The sequence below is a fragment of the Pseudopodoces humilis genome, chromosome 9 (assembly GCF_049639895.1).
Source record: "Pseudopodoces humilis isolate 2021_Gansu_Grassland_sample_001 chromosome 9, ASM4963989v1, whole genome shotgun sequence".
Taxonomy (NCBI): Eukaryota; Metazoa; Chordata; class Aves; order Passeriformes; family Paridae; genus Pseudopodoces; species Pseudopodoces humilis.
The window spans coordinates 911,633-931,155 of NC_142208.1; the positions used below are offsets into that span (position 1 = coordinate 911,633).

The 19,523-nt window shown below is 39.8% G+C and overlaps 2 protein-coding genes across 12 annotated transcripts in view; one reads left to right on the plus strand and one right to left on the minus strand.

Moving 5' to 3' along the window:
• Positions 1–2,026, plus strand: part of LRRTM3 (leucine rich repeat transmembrane neuronal 3) — a 75,319-nt gene extending 73,293 nt beyond the window's left edge. For 2 of the 3 annotated variants that reach the window (XM_088059697.1, XM_088059696.1), the window contains one exon: positions 504–2,026. In XM_088059697.1, coding sequence (XP_087915823.1) covers positions 504–710 — 207 coding nt within the window. In that variant the 3' untranslated portion in view covers positions 711–2,026. The remainder of the gene's footprint in view (positions 1–503) is intronic. The other variant, XM_088059698.1, reaches the window with a different exon arrangement.
• CTNNA3 (catenin alpha 3) overlaps positions 1–19,523 on the minus strand; it is a 394,943-nt gene that overhangs the window by 286,814 nt on the left and 88,606 nt on the right. The gene's annotated exons all lie outside the window — the stretch shown is intronic.

Consider the following 19,523-nt stretch of genomic DNA (forward strand, 5'->3'; position numbering starts at 1 on the left):
GTTAGCCCATGCTGGGGTGGGCAGGGTTTGGGTGGGCAGGGTTTGGGTGGGCAGGGTTTGGGTGTTGTAATGCAGTTAGGAAAAATGGTATGACACAAAAAAAGTACCCTGAAAATGTAGAATTGTAAGTTTCTTCCCCTTATCTTGCTCTCCCCAGTTCCCCTTATTGGTTGTGTAAATTCCTCCACCCCTTTCCCCCTGCCTTCAAAAAGGACTGCTTATCCATACCTCTTCCTCTTTCCCTCCTGCCACCTCACCCCGAAGGATCCCAAGAAATCAAGCTGTGACTGCCCTCTCAGCAAAGGGAAAAGAGCTCGTTTTTAGGTTCTTCTTTGATAAGCTAATCTATCTCCCCTGTCTCCCTGGCTGCTGTGGGTCGGACAGCGGTGGCAGAGTGAGAGGGGACATTGGAAATCATAGCAGAGGGGTACAGAGGGCAGCCCCAGCACCACTCGCTCGCTCACTCGGTAACTGCCCGATTCTCCGCTTTGCTCCCGCCGCAGATCCCGCTGTCCATGAACGTGTCGACGTTCCTGGCCTACGACCAGCCCACGCTGAGCTACTGCGGGGTGCACCACGAGCTGCTGGCCCACCAAGGCTACGAGAGCGGGCGGGACGAGGCTGCGGCCGCGGGGCTGGAGCCCGAGCTGGACCTGAGCACAATCACCACGGCGGCGCGCAGCAAGGAGCACGGCCAGCCGCTGCCCTAGGGACCCCAGTGTCCCCAGCCCGGGGAACACGGGTGACACCGGCTCCCTGCGCTCTGGGAGCCCTGTGCTAATTAAAAGCGAATCACAAAGATTAATTGCTTCCGGTCTACAGTTTGTAATTAGTTCCGTTGTGCAGTATTTTTTTGACTTCAGAGTATGACCCTTGAAGTGAGTCTTTTTCAAAACTCATCCTACCTACCTGTATAAACTGTACAGATGTAATGTATTTTTCATATTGTAAAGTTTCAATTACCGAGAACGACTGGTATGTACAGTACCATAATTTAATTACATCTTCCTTTACGAGCTTCAGTTTCTAAAGCTTCAAATTAACAAAAGTTATTTCTTGTGTTATTAAGTTACTCTGTTTTGTAGGGATCATTTTGTTACTGCTTTTGTGCCCAGACAACTTTAATCTAAAATTCTGTCCTTTGCAGAATATGCACCATTTTTACTGTGTTTAATGTGTAGAATTTTATCTACTGCTTCCAGAGGGAGGGTTTAACTATTCAAACTTCTAGGAAATTCTTGAAAAATATAGCCAAGTTTTCCTAGAAATCAAAATTTTAAAAAAGAAAAAAATTATTATTCTCCTCAAACTAACCTGTTGCCTTGAAATACAGCCTGATTTTTAACAACAAAGCTTGGTTATGCAACTGTTAGTCAAGGCTGATGATATTTTATTGAGTCTCACTGTTCTGCAAGACAATACAGGACAGGAGACTTCACCAGGCAGCTACGAGATCTGCTGTGAGAGTCTGCCAAGTCAGGCATTTGTATTTCTGCTCAAACACAAAGGGGTCCAAACCTACTTCTGTCGCAGGCAGCTGCTGACAGAACAGTTATTTCTGTTATTGACAGGCAACAGAAACAAGCCCTTGTGCCACTCCTAGAATGCAAAATGCTACTCAAAAGAAACACCCACTTGCTGACAAATGCAGTGATTTGGAACAAATGGTCAAAGTTTAAATCCTTTAACATTATGATAAAGCAAACAGGGAAAAAAAAAAACCCAAAACCTTTAAAGAAAAAAAAAATTAATGTAGTATTAAGTCTTTAACAATTACTACATTGCTTATTTGTCTCTCATTTAATATCTGGATTGAAGCATTCTTATATCCCATTCTTTGGTTTTAAATCTTCCAAACTTCTCAATACTGTATGAGAGTAACTTTTTATACCACTACCCACTACCCTGTAATCATAAAAGATTACAGAAATTAGGAAGACATTCTATCATGCTAACTCTGTGAAAAACAAAATGGGAACACGAGCCTTCCAAAATATAGGAAAAAAAAATTTCATATGGTGAAGCGACTTTTTTATAATAAAGAGAAATTATATAACCACAAATCTATTTTTCTGGATCTTTATCCCACCATACTTTCATGTAGCTTCAAAGTGGAAGACTGAATTTTAAAATTACAGGGCAACTGTTTGTGTAAAACAAGGTGAACAGAATGAAAATTAGCTTCAAAAATTGGTAACTAATCAATCTGCATTCAGTGCCTGTTAAGTGGAAACAAAGTGTCAAAAGAGAACACATTGTACTGCTTATTTATTAGCACTTAGATTTTGTAACATATTTTGCATAAATTATTTCCTCTCCGAAACATTAATTGTCTTTTTAAGACGCTTCTTAAACCTTCACACTTCAGTTCCGTATTTCTTCGCTACACTGGTTCTTGAACGTGTGGTCACCTTCCACGGAGCTGGAATTTTCCTACCCGTAGTTTGGAAATAGTTTTGTTAATTTTCCACTGCCAGCAAACACGAGGGAGTCGCTCTGGAGCCCGGTGGCTTTGGGGCTGCAGGACAAAATTACCTGAACCACTCCACAGCAGCTCTTGAGGTTTAATGTTTTGGAGCAAGCCTGAGCTGGAAGGAGCAAATACCACCCTCCCAAAGGTCATTTCAGCTGCTCTTCCTCTGTCCTTCCCATTCTGTACTTCCACCCCCTGCCCTCAGGTATTTGTGGTGTGTGAACAAGGACCTGGCACTAACTCCAAGGTTCCATGTATTTTATGGAGAACTGTACACCATGAGCGTTCCCAGAGCTGGACACCGGTGACTTTAGACAGGGAAACATCAGAAAGTATTTTCTTATGCAGAGACACAACACGTTTTTGATGTAGCTGCTGAAAGAGGCACAGCTGGGTGGACATTCCCATACACACCAACATTTCCCCTTTTCCTCAGTCATGCATCAAAGACTCCCAGTTCCAGACCCACGTGTCACAGGAGAAAGGGTAGAAGCAGAGTCACACAGCTGGCCCCTCACAGATTCCTCATGCTCTCACAGTCACTTCCTAAGCATCTGAAGCTCCAGGCTCTCTGCAAGCCCAGCAGGCCACTCCAGCTCTCTGCAGGATGCATCCAGCATCCCAGGGCCCAGAGCAGCAGGGGGTGTGTGCTCACCCCACTCCCAGACTGTTAAAACATGACTTTATCTAAGAATTCAGTGCATACCCTTTTTTTTATAGCCTGAAACGTGTTATTCTCAGCAAGATGGATGTCTTCAAGAAAGCCAGATGGCAGGTAAGTACCTCCTCTAAAAGATCCTCACCATGAAAAATCCTAAAAGGTTTGGCTACCCCAGAACCAGAGTGACTCCTGAACTCTGACCCGTGTACCCCTGCTTGCTGACAGGCCGTGCCCAGCTGTGCTCAGATTCTTGCTGCACAGGACCAGAAAATGCTCTCATTCCATGGGCAAAACAAAAGTTTGTAGTGGAGTTAATAAAGCCCCAGCCTTGCAGCCAAGCTGGCAAGAAGAAAGGAATCTGTGGATTCCAGTGCTTATTAAGAGGGGGTCACTTTGGTGTAGCCAAAGTGCTTTGCAGTAAGGGCCACACACCAGGAACGGAGGGAGCCAGCAGCACCCAGCTCTGTCCCAGCTGAGTGGCCATACCCTGGTAGCTCCTTTTGGCAAAAGAAGGCTGGGGGAAGTCATCAAGCTTGAAAAATACAGGCTGAGAGACAATATAACCTCTAGCAATAAAAAACCCCAGACAATTTTTACAGTAAGCCTAGGTCCAGGCAATTCCCACCATCATCCATCAGTGGATCACGCTTGTACGTGGCTCAAACACCCATTAGCAAAGCAAGCCCAAGCATCTGACTGGAGGTCCTGTCTAGGGAAGGGGGTGTAGAGAAAGATTAATGACTCATTTGACAAATTTCTGCATGTATCTCAAGACAGTAAATTAAAAAAAAAAAAAATGCATTCATCTATACAAGAAAGCAAATGAGTGCTTCAATTAAAAAGTTATGAAAATTTGTAGTACAAACTATTCTCAAGGGATCTGAGAGCTACCACTAACATAAAACCCCCCCAAATATATCCAGTTTTCAGACACATATTGTAAATATCACACTTCTTTTGGCAGCACACAACACATGGAAAATGCCAGCCTCAGAATCTGTGTACCAGGCTTGCTCTACTCAGAGTCCCTCCATTTCTCTCTTTCTCTCCCAAGGCATGTTTTACCTCTTATTATTTCCAATCCTCAGGCTGGACACGAGAACAGAAGTTGTGCAAAAACCATAACAAGAAGGCTAAAAAAGCCAAAACAGAAGTGCAAGGGCAACACCATGACCTGTGTGATAAGCCAGGATTCTGACTGTCACTGTCACTGACCTGTAATAAATTCTGGATATTGTCTGCAAAGATGGGGAATGTAATTAATGCCATGATCATCTACAGTATCACACACCAGCAGCTGGATTTGGTTCCCAGCTGGGGTAGCAAAAAAGGTGAAAAGGCACAGCTTTACTCGTGTCCTGCAGCCTGATCCTCCTCTCTTGAGGGAAAGATCGTTCTGCTCCACAGTTTTGCACAGGTCCCGGGGGCTGGGGCTTCCTAGAGGCAAATCTAACCCATAAAGGCTGAGTATAATAATGGCTTCACTCAGGCACATCACAGGAACACCTGTCTTGATAGGACATTTGTGGTTGGCTTCTTTTCCCCTTGGACTGAGACTGATGAGAGAGAGGCAGTTTTCCCTTGTTCAGACTCGGTTGTTTATTCTTTTATCTACATTACATATATACAAGGTACAAGGAGCTACGTGCACTAAGATAGAAAGGTACAAAATGGCCAACAAAGATCTTCTTCAAGGTTTCTTATATGCCCATTTACCCAATTAACAGCTGCCAAGGAAATTATTTTTCTTAGTGACCCAATGACCCAACACCTGAGTGCTGCACTGCAACATTCTTTATCCAATCACCTAAAACCTACCTACCACCCAAAAACCTCTAGAAGAAGTAGATGAAGGAAGAAGGACAAGAGACAACACCCTGAATCCTCCATCTTGTCTTCTGCTCTCTAAACTAGTTTAAACTCCAAACTTTAACTTTTTCACCCAGTGACTTAAGAAAACTCTCTAATCTACACACACTTCTAGCTTTTCTATTTAACTTTACCAGTTGTTTTCCGGGTGTGATGTGAAATTCAGTGTTTTCTTGGATGTCAGAGCCAGGTATCAGAGATAAGGGCACACTCTCTGTGCCTCTGACTCCAACAAACACCCAGCCTCGATAGCCTGCCTGGCACAGCAGCTGAGACATTGAACCCAAAGGATACAGACCAAAGCCCAGAGCTGGCTTTCCCTGGAAAGCCCCCACAGATCCCAGCTCTCTGCAGGCCAAGGACTTGCTGAGCCAAACCCCAGTCCCTCTCTGAAGTGCACACAGCTTCCTCAAAGCCACAGCCCATGCTAACATTTACAGCTGCTGCAGCAAGGACGTCTACTTTGACATGAAAAGCTGCCTCTTCCTGTTCTGGCAGCAAGGAATGATTTCCATTTTCAACACAGAACTGGGACTATGGTTGTAATTAATAATGACACACTGCCAACTTCCAGGGAGCATGAATAACATCCTCTCGGTCACCTGGAGGGCAGACTTCATCCAAAACCCTGAGATTTCTCTTAGGGAGGGTGGGGGAGTGTCTATCTTACAATCCAGATTCAGCTAACCAGAAAGGAGAAATGCTTTTTCCCAGCTTTCTCAAATCCATCACAATAGCAAACAAACAATAGAAGTACAGCAAACATTTTTCAACACAGAAGGATCCTTATGAAGCTCTAATAGGTACAAGTTTGACCATAATGATCCATACTTAAAAGCAGATGTTTCTTAAATTCCTCAAAAAAATTCTAACATTTGAGAGAATTAATAGCTCTATTAAAAAATAACAAGGTCAGGTTCCATTTTATTGTTCTACCTAATTACAGAACCTGATGAATTTCAGTTATAAAGTTTCAGAATAAGGTGAACATAATCAGAGATCATGATTAATGTTATTCTAACGAGCTCCCAAGAAATTAACATTTTAGCACTACAACTTTGCCAAGAATTTTTATGTAAGCTGAAGTGCAGCGTGTGCGAGTGTGAAAATCCCACATGGCACGGAGCTTCTGTTCTACTCCATCACCATCAATTTGGTATGTAAATGACCCGCTCTGAGAGCTGCCTCGTTAGGCGGCAACCACAAATGAGCCGGTGACACACAGCTCAGCACCCCCAGCCCTGTGACAGTAAAGCTCCCATACATCCTGACAGGGGACACTTCCGAGTGCCACCACAACAGATGTAACACTAATAATATACAAATGAGCGGTAATTAGTGTAGCTTTGGATTAACAGTAACGTGTGATGACTGCCTTATTAATTGCTCTAGGTCAGCTGACATGAACAGGATGGATGATCTCCTAATAAACACCTAATAAACACCAGAATTCAGTGTGCACTCACACAGGAGTATGTTCCTTCCAGCTTTCAGAGAGAGTATCTCCCACTTTGCATTCCCCAAGAAACAGACTTTTAAGGTGGATGCATTTCAGCAATAGTTCTATCTACAGTCTAATCATAAAATGAAACTTATTTCAAAGCCCAATAATTTAAACATCGTTATACACTAATTCTGTGTTTCTTAGAGAACAAAACCTCATCAACTTTTGCTGAGAATACTCATTAAAAGAAAATGATGTGTCTCTGTAGCACTGTGCATTTCAATAATTTCAGTAGTTTTATACAAGAGTGTGTCATAAATGAGGCATGGAAAGTCATTAACTGAACAATTCATATTGAATCATTTGTTGTAATTTATACTTTCAAAAGAAATAATGAAAGTGATTTATTTTTCTAGTAACGATGATGCACCTCCCTTTTATGTCTGGCTGTTGGTAACTTCATTATTAAAGAACCTGTAAACTTGCACAATTAGACCAGCCTCCACTGCCCAAAAGCCTTATTCTCATTGTCAGGAAAGGAAAAAATACAGCTAATAATGGTGTATCTGAATATGAAAATAGCATTTGTGAACAAGATTTATTTTTGTCTTCTGCTTCAGCATTACCTAGACAGTTCATACTTGTCTTTGCCTTCTGCAGCCTTGCTCTTTCTCCAAAGTCTGGCTGTGACAACAGAGACTGCCAGCAGTAAAAGAGAACTATTCAGATCCTGGAGGGAAATGCCTCTCAGGTATCCACCTCCAGAGCTCAGCAGCTTTGCTGCCAGCCAAGCACGTGCTGAAGCTCGTCTGACTCCTTCCCTTCATCGCTAGCTCTTGCAAATACAGATTCATAAATATAACAATGCTAGAATATGCTAATAAAAATCAACCTTTTGTTTTTTTTTTTCATTCTAGCACTACACAAGGTGAGGTAAAGTTTTGGGGTTTTTATAATCTCTTTGCAGAGATTATAAAAATCTCTAAAAACTAAAAACACAGCTAAAGCAGTGAAGAGATACGACTAACAACTGTCAGCATGAGCTGCCCTAATCCCACCTTTATTGAGTGATTAGAACAGAAACTCTAGAAGTTTCTGGAAAGGATGACCAGGATGCCCTGCCCATCTCAAGGCAAATCCAGCTGTACAGGTGTGTCCTGCTGGGCACGAACAGGAGCGGGCAGGGAAGGAAGGTGAGGGGAAGAAGGGACTGAGCCTCGCTCCCTGTGAGATATGCGAGCAAAAGGGCCCTGCTGTGTCCAGGGAGCTGCCCTCGTGTGCCAAGGCTCCTGGCACAGCCCTCCAGGAATTCCTGGCACCCAGGGATGTTCTGTGCCCTGAGTGGCTGCCAGGGGAAGGCTCTCCAGGGACAGGGATGCCAGCATGGTCTTTACAGTGTGAAAAACGACATTCACTTTCCTGGTCAGTTTTAAAAGGCTTCATAAAAAAGACAATACGAGACAAAGACAATAAAGCCAAGGGTTAAAACTGCTGGGTGCCTGGCTCTCTGATAAGAGCACACCTGTTGCTTTGGAAACACCCTTTATATACCATTTCTTGATGCCTATTCATAGACCTTTATGCATATTCAAACTTTTCTATTAACTTATATTTTCCAGAAACTGTTTAACATAGCCAGTCCTTGGGTCCACCTTTTTGGAGCATGTGTGTTTCTTGGCCTGTGGGTTTAATCCTCTTCTTACCACCTTCTAATCTGGGCCTTGGCTCCTTCTTTCCACACACAGTGAGTGCTGATAGCAGCAGGGTCCCCATCATCTGTTCACTGCAGTTATCCTAACTGAGCAGACAGCTCAAACACCCTATACAGACTATTTACAGCAAAGCAAATTTAACATTATACACACAGCATCCATCTTAATACTTGCCAAAGGCCAGTATTACACCATGGATCTGTAACAACAGCAATCTTGCACCTCACGTGTAACATATGTTGAGGAATAAATAAAAACTGGATTGGTCCTTCTCAAGGTGTTTCCCTAACTTCTTCAAACCCCTTCAGTCTCTGGGGAGCACAGTATCTACATCAGTGGAGTGGAATTTGTGAGCCGGAGAGGGAACAAACACTGAGAAAATTTGCTTTGTAATCCCGTCTCCCACCTGGCTTCATCACTCCAACGCTGCCTTCTTCCTGAAACCTTCTTCCACTTCTTTGTTTCTCCAAAGAGCTCCCTGAATCTACAGTCTCACTGAAGATGCCTGGATCCCAAAGGGGCAGGAAGAGCTGCCTTGTCCTGCGCTGCAGAATCCATCTTGTGGTTCAAACGTGAGGAGCTGCCAGCCTCCCCTCCCACGCTCCCACCTCAGCACTCCTTCACTCCTTTCTTCCCTACCTGTGTGCATTTTGCCTCAGCAATTTTGAGGCTCTGCCTTTATTTTAGCCAAGAATTGAATTAAATTTAAATTAAATAAATTCAATTTTAAAATTTAAATTAAATTTAAATTAAAATACAAGAATCGATTTCAGATAATTTATACTCTTGAATTACATTCTAAGATTCCTTCCTGTAATATGCAAGTATCTTACTACAGACCAAAAATATTCTTTGAAAAAAATTTTTTTTTGCTTGCCAGAAATAAGCATTAATGACCCACTTTGAGAGTTTGTGTCTAAGTTTTTCTCTTACACAATAAGGAAGGAGAAGGGGAATTTATGCAGGGGCATTGTTAATGCTACAGAAATACAAAGGTTCCAAAAAACCTCACATTGCAAGCTAAAACTCGAAGATTTAAATGCAGAAATAATTCACTATTAGTCCTGAGAGAGGATGTAAAGAAAAGGGCTATAAATACCACAGATGCAACTAAGTTATGCCGCAGGAACAAACAAAAATGTGTTTTCAAAATCTGTATGGGCCTCGAAGAGAAGATATTCAAGGCTGGCTTTTAAAAGGAGGTACAGGCTAATAAGGCACAACATAAAGCAGAGGATGAGAAGGATTAAATTGAAGTCTGGACTGGATACACACAGACAAAGCTGAGAATGGGATCCACCTTTCCCAAAGTGAAAAGTATTTCTATTTTTTTTAGCACCAAGCGTCTCCTGCATGTGGCAGTGATCAGTAGGACAGCATCTGAATGTAACCCACTGTCAGGGATAAAAAATTGGCCTTACATGAACTACAAGAACCCAGAACTAAAAGATTCCAGGAAAAAAAAAGCAGACAGACATCTACAAAACTGCTCAGGGAGGCAAATAAATATAATGAGGCTCTAATAGATCTGTATTAGACCCTCAGTTGAGTGCTTTTATGTTAAAAATAACATTGCTAATGGCCTCTTTCACCTAAGAGGACTTCAGAGAAACCAAGGGAAGTGGAAAAGCAAATCAAAGGCAGAATTATTAATAAATAATAATACATGTAAAGGCACTGAAGTATTGCTCATATGAATATTAATTCAATTAGATGGGACATACAATGCTGCCCATCAAGAGCTGATCAATGGTCTGCTTCAGTGGTGTGTTTTGCCATCAGCATCACAGTTTGCTGGACTCTCAGTTAATAAAGGTAACCTTGGGAAAAGATTTAAAAAATAAGAAAGCATCATAAAGAGAAAATCTTTACCACAACTATTGCAGCATCAGTGGTTAACTAAGCTGAAAGAGCAGGAGCTGTGTCTGACTGAAGGGGTTCAATAAGAAAGGGTCAGCAGTGAAGCAAGAGGGGAACCCTTGGGAACCTTACCCTCACCGCTCCCCCAAAGCCAGCATGCCCATTGGAGCTGTCCAAACAGAAATCAGCATCTCACTGGAAAACACCTGCAGCAAAAACACCCAAGAGGGAGAACAAACTCATTCTAGCTAAACAGCAGAAGGGATGGATGTGTAAAATGCAAAGAAAGGAGGGAAACCACAGAGATGCAGATGGAACAGGAAGATCCCAATGATTCGGTGAAGAAAGACTTGACAAAACCGTAACTGCTCATGGTGGTAAAGGATTAAGGTAATGAAGGGAACAGGAAAGAATGAAAATGATAGAGCACAAACCCAGTTACTCCTTACAATGGTTGGAATGCCCTGGGGCAGGGGAGGGAACACACAACATCTGCACCCAAGGAGCTGCACTTCACCTGCCAGGGCTGTAAAAGCAGGTGTTTGTTCCACCAGGACAGCACAGCCAGCACCATTCCAGCTGCTGCCATCACTTCAGCTTGAATACCTCCTTCTGTCTGGACACCTCAAGGCAGATCCATTATTTTCCTTCCTTCTAAAAAAGCTTAGAATTTGCAGCAAAAACTTGCAAAAAAAATTAGGTTTAAAAAAATGCACTTTCTGCCTCCAGTAAAAGCGCACCAAACTCCATAAAATATTCTGCTCCCAAAATTTTTATAAAAATAAGAGCTTTGCAATCAGATAGATGTGATTTAAGGATAATGAAGCAGGTTTTATGGGCTGCAGAATATTATAAATCTTTTTCTGATTTCTTTCAGGGTAGAGGGAAAAGGGGAATTGTTGAAGGAAAAGATGATAGATCACATCTGCCTGTGGGTAATAAGGCTTCCTGTAAGGAGAAATGGCATTCTCTGAATAATTACATACAGTCTGAGGCCAAAAGGGACAGACTCTAGTCCTGGTCAGGAATTCAGCTGCCAGAAAATACTTGTAAAAAATGGGTGAGGAAAATAGGATGAATTCTCACTGGTTATCAACAGTTTTTCTTTTGCTGATTTGCTCAGCTTCAACGCTAGGGTCAAACCATCATTTCTGCTTTCTGCTTTGCAGAATTTTTTCCATTTTGCATCATAAACGTCAGCAGAAACACCAAAATCACAGCACCATTCAAAGAAAGAGAAAAGGGGGAGATATAACCAGGAATTTAACAAACAATTTTTGCTGAAACAGTATTTTAGCAAAAATAATGAGTGTATTTTTCAATTTAAGTTTGTAAGGTGCTACAATAAACCAGAGTCTCAGGCAATATAGGCAAAACCAAAAAAGAACAGCATGAAATGTTTAATAGAGACCATACTCTTTAAAAAAGTAGTAAGAGCCCCAAGAGGTGAGCTGAACTCCTTGAAAACTAGGTGATGCTCTGGCTCCATTAAAGACAGTTGTGTTTGGCCACTGGCTTTAGAGGATTTGATATTCTCAAGTATTAGGAATTTTTGCCCTTGTACAGGAGGTAATTGAGAGTCAGCACCAGAGCTAAGCACGACAGCTTTATGCAGCACAGCTGGACACAGCCCAACACACTGGCTGCTCTCAGAATTAAATGCTCACCTGAGGCTTTTCCAGGTATTCCCTGGAATCAATGAATATTCCCCACTTTCCCCACAGTCTCCTCCAAGAGAGACCAGTCCCCAGCTTAGGAAGCTCCAGAAGTTTCTCTCAGATGAGCATTTTCAGCTGTTCCCAATGAAAATGCCTTCTGCCTTCCTCCCAAAAAGCTCCACCTGAGCAAGGGTCAGAGCAGCAACAAGGAAATTAAGTGACCTTTCTCCCTGCCTCTGAGCCGAAATATAATGCACTGTAACATTCAGTAAAGAGTAAACAATTTAATAACAAAAATTATGCTATCGATCACACCATCCCAGAACATCAAAAGTCACATTTTATATCACAGTTCATAGATCAAAAGCACCAGAATAAGTTATATTTTTCTTCTTCGTAGTTTCAAGAACTTTAGGCTATTTTCTAGGTTGCCATATGTCTGACTTCAGCACAAGCTAACGAGATATTGAGTGAGAAATCATTAGCAGCTGGTCAAGTAAAACCACTCCATCAATCATTTCCATTTCCTTAATGTCAACAATTCTAATTTCAACTCTGGAAAAAAGTTGTGTTTTAAACTGTGAAATACATCACATAGAACAGTGACATTTGATAGCATGCTTTTAGATTCTCAGGTTTATTGTGAAAAAGTCAGTTCAACACATAATGAAGTCATTCTTCCTTTATAACCACCAAACCCAATTCTAAGGAGGAAAAAAAGCTGCTTCATCTAGAGCAGGCAAACAAACTATCACCTATTCCAGAATAAATCTGTAGAAATCCAGAAATGGAGAGACATTTCTCTGTCTGTCCTGTTCTCCAAAAAGACATTAATCTTGCCTGTCACTGACAGAAAGGCTTCCAAATATCCCTGGGTAAACCAGGATTGATAAAAAATTAAGTAGAAAGTAGTAGAATGTTTAGGATGTCACTGAAGTGGAAAAGAGAGATTTTAGAGGGTTTAATACATGGAGTAAAGATGGAGGAAAAAGGGTGTAAGTTCTTAGCTCTCCTTCTTCCTTCTTCTCCAGGATTCTGCAGTTTTTAGAAGCACAAAGAGTGACTGGTTGAAGGTCAGTGACAGTTTTAATTGTGTAAGTAGATATAGAAAACTCATTTGTTAATTTATAAAAGCAATACACCTGTCTATTGTTAATTGGGTAAAAATGGATATAAAGATGAAACAGCCGCCTGGTTCGGGGCCATTTTGTGCCTTCAGAGCCAAAGTGAGGCAGGTTATGGTGAATTGAACTTGTGCAGAGTCTGGAGAGACCTGCCAAGTTCTGTGATAACATCCTAATAAACAGGAGAAACAAGATCCTAACGAGCTTTGGAGTTTTCTTCAGGCCCAGAGAACTGAGATAAACGGAGCTCCCATGGAGGAGTATCCCAAAGGAGCTCGGCTCAGAGGAGCTGAGAAATCCAGGAGTGAAGAGAAGTGCAGAAGAATCAAAGAGAGAAAAAACAAATTTAAAAAGTTATAGAAATCCATCATTTTGTACCTAAAGCACCAAGTACACAAAAGTGAAGAACATGTCAGTATGAGAGAACAGCTCACACATTACGTTACACAAATGCACTTTGCTTGCTAAAGTTTTAATCTTGTAGAGAAAAATTCCTATTTTCTATTTCTTGTACTTAAATTCCAGTTTATGAACAGATTATAGGATGCAAAATGGTTAGGTAGATCCTGAAATATTAAATTTAGATAAATCTCTCTAATGTGGTTATAAATTTGTCAGGATACAAAAACTCCTGCTGATACGATAAGCTGAATCATTGTTAAATGTACTATTTTCATGCAAATAGATCATGAGAAAATAAACTCCTAGCATGCCTACAACTATTAATAGCTTCTTTTATTAAGCAGCTTTCCCCAGCTGCTTGAACACAAAACTGTAGAAAGGCCAGATTATTATCTGTAGATGGCCTGGAAATTTAAAAGCCCCACCAAATTTCACTCTGGCTTTGATCAGTGCAATGAAAAAGCATTCACTGTCACAAACCTACACTAATCTGTGGGAAAAAGAAATTTCTAGTAAGGAAACTTCCCAAGTTACACAGATTCAGTTAAATCAGCTGCTTCCTACTCTTTATAAGTTCTGGAATCCTTGCTTGGTTTTGTTCCTCTAATCTAGCCTTGTTATTCTTAAGCTGTGATGGCCAGAATTTCCCACTGAGCTGAGCCCTGCTGAGAGTTCATTTCATTTCTGATTTTCATATGGCATTGGGAGCTGTAGAGCAGTACCAGTTAAGCCACAAATGATGCATTTTTATTTATACACTGAACTTCTTCCCAAGGGTCATTGCTTGCACTTATTTCAATTGCAGATTTCAGACCATTTCTCCAAACAAAAACAAAACAAAGCAAAATAAACTAAAATAAAAAATAAAAAAAAATTGAAAATAAAAAATAAAATTAAAAATAAAATAAAATATAAAAATAAAAATAAATAAAATTTTAAAATAAAAAATAAATAAAATAAAAATAGAAATATTAAAAATTTTAAAAATTAAAAAGTTAAAAATTAAAATATGAAAATTGAAAAATAAGAATAAAAATTAGAAATAAAAAATAACAAAATAATAAAATAAAAAAATAAATTATACCATACAATAAAATAAAATACAAACCAAAAAACTTTAAAAATAGAAAAATAAAATAAAATAAATAAATAGAAAATAAAAATAAAAATAAAAAATAAAAAATAAATAAAAAAATAAAAAATAAAAAATAAATAAAAAATTAAAAAATAAAAAATAAAAAATAAAGTTTTTATTGACCTTTGAAGTTGCACCAGGGTAGCATGATTCAAATTCTGCATTACGTCCACTCTTCATTCCCTAAGCCATTTATTTACTTCTATTTCATTTATTACTAATGAAAATACACCATACATGTGGGTCCCAGGCCAGTCCTTGAAGAATCACAGTTCATTAAGCTATCCCAAACTGCCCTGCCATGGATTAAATACCAATTCCCAAGGAACATCGTTTTAAGTGAACTCTATTTTCCCTCATTATCCGGTAACTGTGCTCAGCACCACCTTCTTATCCTGAGCATTTTTTAGGAAATGAATCCATAAGGATTTCCTGCTGCTCTTCACGGTTATCTAAGTTACAGGGACTGACCTATAAACTCCCTAGATAAAGGGAATTTATCTGTGAAGATAAATTTGGCTCTTTTGTTACTGGAAATACTCATTCCTCACAGATTTTTACAATCAAGGCAAATGGTTCACAAACTCCTTTCTTAAATATTCCTGCAGTCTCTCTGGCACGTACTCACCTTGCTTTATTGACTGCATTAATTTTTCCCACCTATTTACAGGAAGCCTGAAGCAGGTAGGACAGAGTATTTCTGAGTTCCTGTCCCACATTTAGAAAGGTCTTTACTTTCCCTCCTATTATTTCCTTCTCAGTTACTTCCAGTTATACACAGACTCTTCACTACAAGAATAAGCTAGAGGGCAAAAAAAATAAAACTTCCTTCCTTGATTAATGGACAAAACAAAAATCTAATTCCTCCTGGTCATTTTTTCAGCCTCCCCATTTTACTTCAGTTGTAATAGCTACTTAGGTCTGTAATAGTACTTGACCAGATCTGCATCTGAATAAATGCCACACAAATAATTGTAATATCTGACCTTTGCCAATCACATTTCATCCAGACATGGAATGAGAAAAAGAGGGCTTACTGTTTGCTTATAATTCTATCAATCATTTAAAATGGCATCGACAATGCTACAGACTAACCAGAAAACAGCAAGAACTGAAGCACAACATCAGAAATCAGGATTACAGCTGGAGATTCTCCAGAGGAATCTTTCTTATATTAAATCCTGCCAATTTATCAAAAGCAGAATCTTCCATGGAAACAGAGAAAGCACAACAGATCTTCTGACAAAACACAGGCATATGCTCTGCCAGCTCTGAAAGACAGCCTTGGGAGCAAACTCTGAAAGCTTCAGATCTGCTGTTCCCAGGCCTTCTGGGGAGAACTTGGAGGTATCAGTCCTTGAGCACTCTTGCTCTACAAAAATTCCACTCTTAGAGCTGAGAGAGGCAGGTGCTCCAAGGATCATGATAACCGAGGAGCCAAACAGCCTCGGGCCCTGGCAGCCTTACCCGGGCTGTGTTGGGATTTTCCATGCTCACTCTCATGCAGCAGCACTCTGCTTTCCCCTTGGGATCCAGGCTGGTTCTCCATCCCGAGGATCTGGGCAGCTGCTCCCCAGCTCTCGAGGAGAGGACAGGTAAGAAGCTGCTCACAGCCCTGGCAGTGGCTGTCAGCATCACCTCCTGCATTTCATTTCCCAGCCTTGTTGCGATGAACAGTTGCACGGTTGCACACAGGAGGTGGCTGACAGACTCCAAAAGATTATTGGGCTTCCTGTGTTTCAAATTAGAAACAAGTTTTTCTGATTACTCCAAAGCTGATAAATAAAGGTTCCATTTCCCTGCCAGCTGTAGGACACATGTGAAATGTGAAACGTTTAAATGATGACACGGCATTCCACGTTTCCTTTGCCTGTTCACACCCCTTTCATTCACTTTCTACAGGAACTTTGCAAATTTTTCCCCTATTTCACTTCCTTATTCCTGCCAACAACAGACTGGAAACAGCAGTGTAGAACCAAAAGGGTTCTGTGCACCTGCTCTCTCCTGTGAGCACTGTCCACAATGCCCATGCACTGTCAGTAAATAATGCACATTAATAATGCATTTTTAAATGAAAAAAAAAACCACCAATCAAGTTCAAGTAAATCAAGAGATTTACCTTGTTTTGTTTTCCATTAACTGCTGCCAGGGTATATGTAATTATTACAGTTCTTTTATTTACATGGAATAAAAAATCATTATTATTCTTCATTTCTCCTGCAATGAGCTGAATATATTCAAGAAAATGAAAGGAAGGATTCCTTTACCACTTATCTTCTTTTACAGACTGATAATTCCTCCCTTACAATATCAGGGTTTAGAAAAAATTAGGAACATCGTTACTTGATAGAAAAGATAATCCTAGATTATTCCTGAGTACAGCTCCTAGTCAAGTAGCTGACTTATCATTTCTTTCCATCTTTGTTATCAATCTTCATTGGTTTTAATCCTGATAATGGAACAATGGTTAAAGACAATTAGAATGACCTAAGATAGCAAGGATTTTCCAGTAAATATAGCAATTAGGATCATTTATTTAATGTATTCCACTAAGCACCACAGCTGTCTGATTTAAGACATTTATTTTCTCTGCATACTCAAGGAAAATGTGCCAGTTGGCAACTCAGGCTTAGGAAACAACCACGAGAAGAAGTTCTTAAGAGGTGATCTTGAAAGGACTAAAGCACATTTTTTTATTAATATCATGGGGGGATGGTTCAATTGTTTACTTTGCCAGCCTTCTGATCATACACATTGGTCACAAATGTAATTATACAAAATTATATTCTTCCTTTTTATTTTAATTAATTAAGGAAAGAAGAGTAGCATGTCAGGAACAACAAACAACAACTGGAAATGAATTCACTAAAAGGAAGTTAAAATAAAAGGGAAGTGCCAATAAATGCTGATTGTGACCAAAGACAAGGATATGGGGTTTTTCTAAAAAAAAAAAAAAAATTGTTTTGGTTTTCTTTTCAGAAAGAAGATGGAAATGTGGAATTGGGGTTTAGATCTTCAAATTCCTGATCTCCTTTATTCTTTTAAGATCTGGCTGAAGAATTAATAGCAAGAATTACAATTTTTCTGCAATATGATACAGTACTGATTTCATGAAAAGTGACCATGAACTATTTGACATAAAACCCCATTGTTCATTCTTCATAAAAAAAAGATCAAGAGAAGCTGGGCGAGAAATGAAGTCCAAAAGTCAGCTGACAGCTCTGCAGGTATCTCCATTTCTATCGAAGAGAAGTCACTTCTGGTACTATAAATTAACTATAAATTAACAAGTGCAGCATCTGACAGGGTGCTGGCACACAATATCCTAAATTCAAGTAACTACAGGAAAAGCATTTGGCTTTAGCCATGCAGTAGACCTCAACTTAGGGAGAGCTTTTAATCAACCACTTCCCAAGTGGCTTCTACAAGGTATTTTTTTATAGAGAGAATTCATTACAACAGAATTTAACACACCAACTACTCCTCTTTCATCATCTGAAAATTACCAGAGATTATTAAAACTAAATAAACTTTCCTTTTACTACTTTATGTCATCTCTTGTCCTGGCTTCATTACCTGAATAGCTTTCAATCTTCCATTAGTAAATAATGGGATTTACTGTACATTAAAAGGAGCTGGCAGGGTCACCCAGGACATTGCACAAACACTGGAATTTATTCAAATGCTTAGCATCAGACTCCACAGACTGAAAACAGCAGCAAAGTCTGGACATTATCCACTGCTTAAAGCAGAGTCAGCTCCAGCCAGCTGGGTTTGGGTTTCGGATGGGCCTACAACACCAACATTCTGTGAAGAGTTCCCTGAACTATCCAATTATGATTGGTCTTTTCAATTAGAACTGCTACAGAAACAAAAAGTAACTTCCAACCTGAAACAGAATGGAATTTAGAAATGTATTTGGACAACAGGAATCAGCTGTATTACACCAGAGGACAAAAACCAAAATAAATGCATCTGAAACAGCAGACTTCAGAAGCATTCCCAGAAAAATCTTATGTAGTAACAACCATTTTCAATAAACCCTAAAAACAGGAGAATTCTTGTAAACTAAACAGCTAGGTAGATGCTGAGTTAACAAATACTTGATTATTTTTAATGCTTGTTCACTACCATAATGAAGAATTTATTTTATCTTGGGGAGAGCAAATGTTGCTTTATTGAAGGTTTCTTGAAAAAAAAAAAAATTAGCCTTCAGCAGCCCAGTATATTTTCAGTGCTGCCAGGTATACTAAATACAAATTACTGACTCTGGTAGTGAATCATCCTCCACAGAGCCACTGGTGCTCCTCATGCTACGTTACCCCAGTGCAAGGCTCAAGTTCAGATCTGATTAATCCTGAAATAGCTCAGCTCAGAAGGGTTCAACAGGATCAGGGCTAAAGGAGAGAAAAACTTTCATTATCCTTCTCCTGCTCCCATGAAGAGATCCCAGATTACTGCAAAGGCTGCAAGAGCATCTATAATCAGGTACATTTAACTGCAGATTATTTTTCAGCTGTAAATCTATTTGGGGAATTCACCAGGCTACTTCTGTCTTTTAAGTACACTTAAGATCCTCCTCCTTAACAATTCATATCTAATTTCCCCATAAAACAAAATGTTCACTGAAAGTTAGCATTTAGAAAAATAATTTTCAATTACACATACAGCATACAAAAAGGAAGAAAATCCTCTGTAGGAGTGTTCAAAGTCAACTCAATCATCCACTCAGACAATGTGAACACCAAAATCATGAAAACAACATATTTTCTTGCATAAATGGCAGCATAATATACAATATGGGCATAGCAATTTTACTGGACTACATCCTTTTCTGAAAAACATAATACTCAATAAAGTCATTAAAAAAAAAGCCACGAATAAGAAAAGAACTGAGTGACACTTCCCACCCACACAGAAATTCTTCTAGCTCACATTTTGACAAACCTCAATTTCAAACTTCTCTGGAACACCAGTTTTCTTAAGACATTTGAGTACGAAGAGGACAGTAAAGTAAGAGCATTCAAATCCACTCTTTTGGTAAAAAGGCAGGAATGCAAGTGGTTTTTATTTGTTCAGAAATGAAATAAAGGATTTAAAAACAAGGATTTCAACAAGTCAGTTATTTCAAACCCTTCCATGAATAAGCAACAGCCATTCTGCTCTTGAAGGTTATAACAACCAA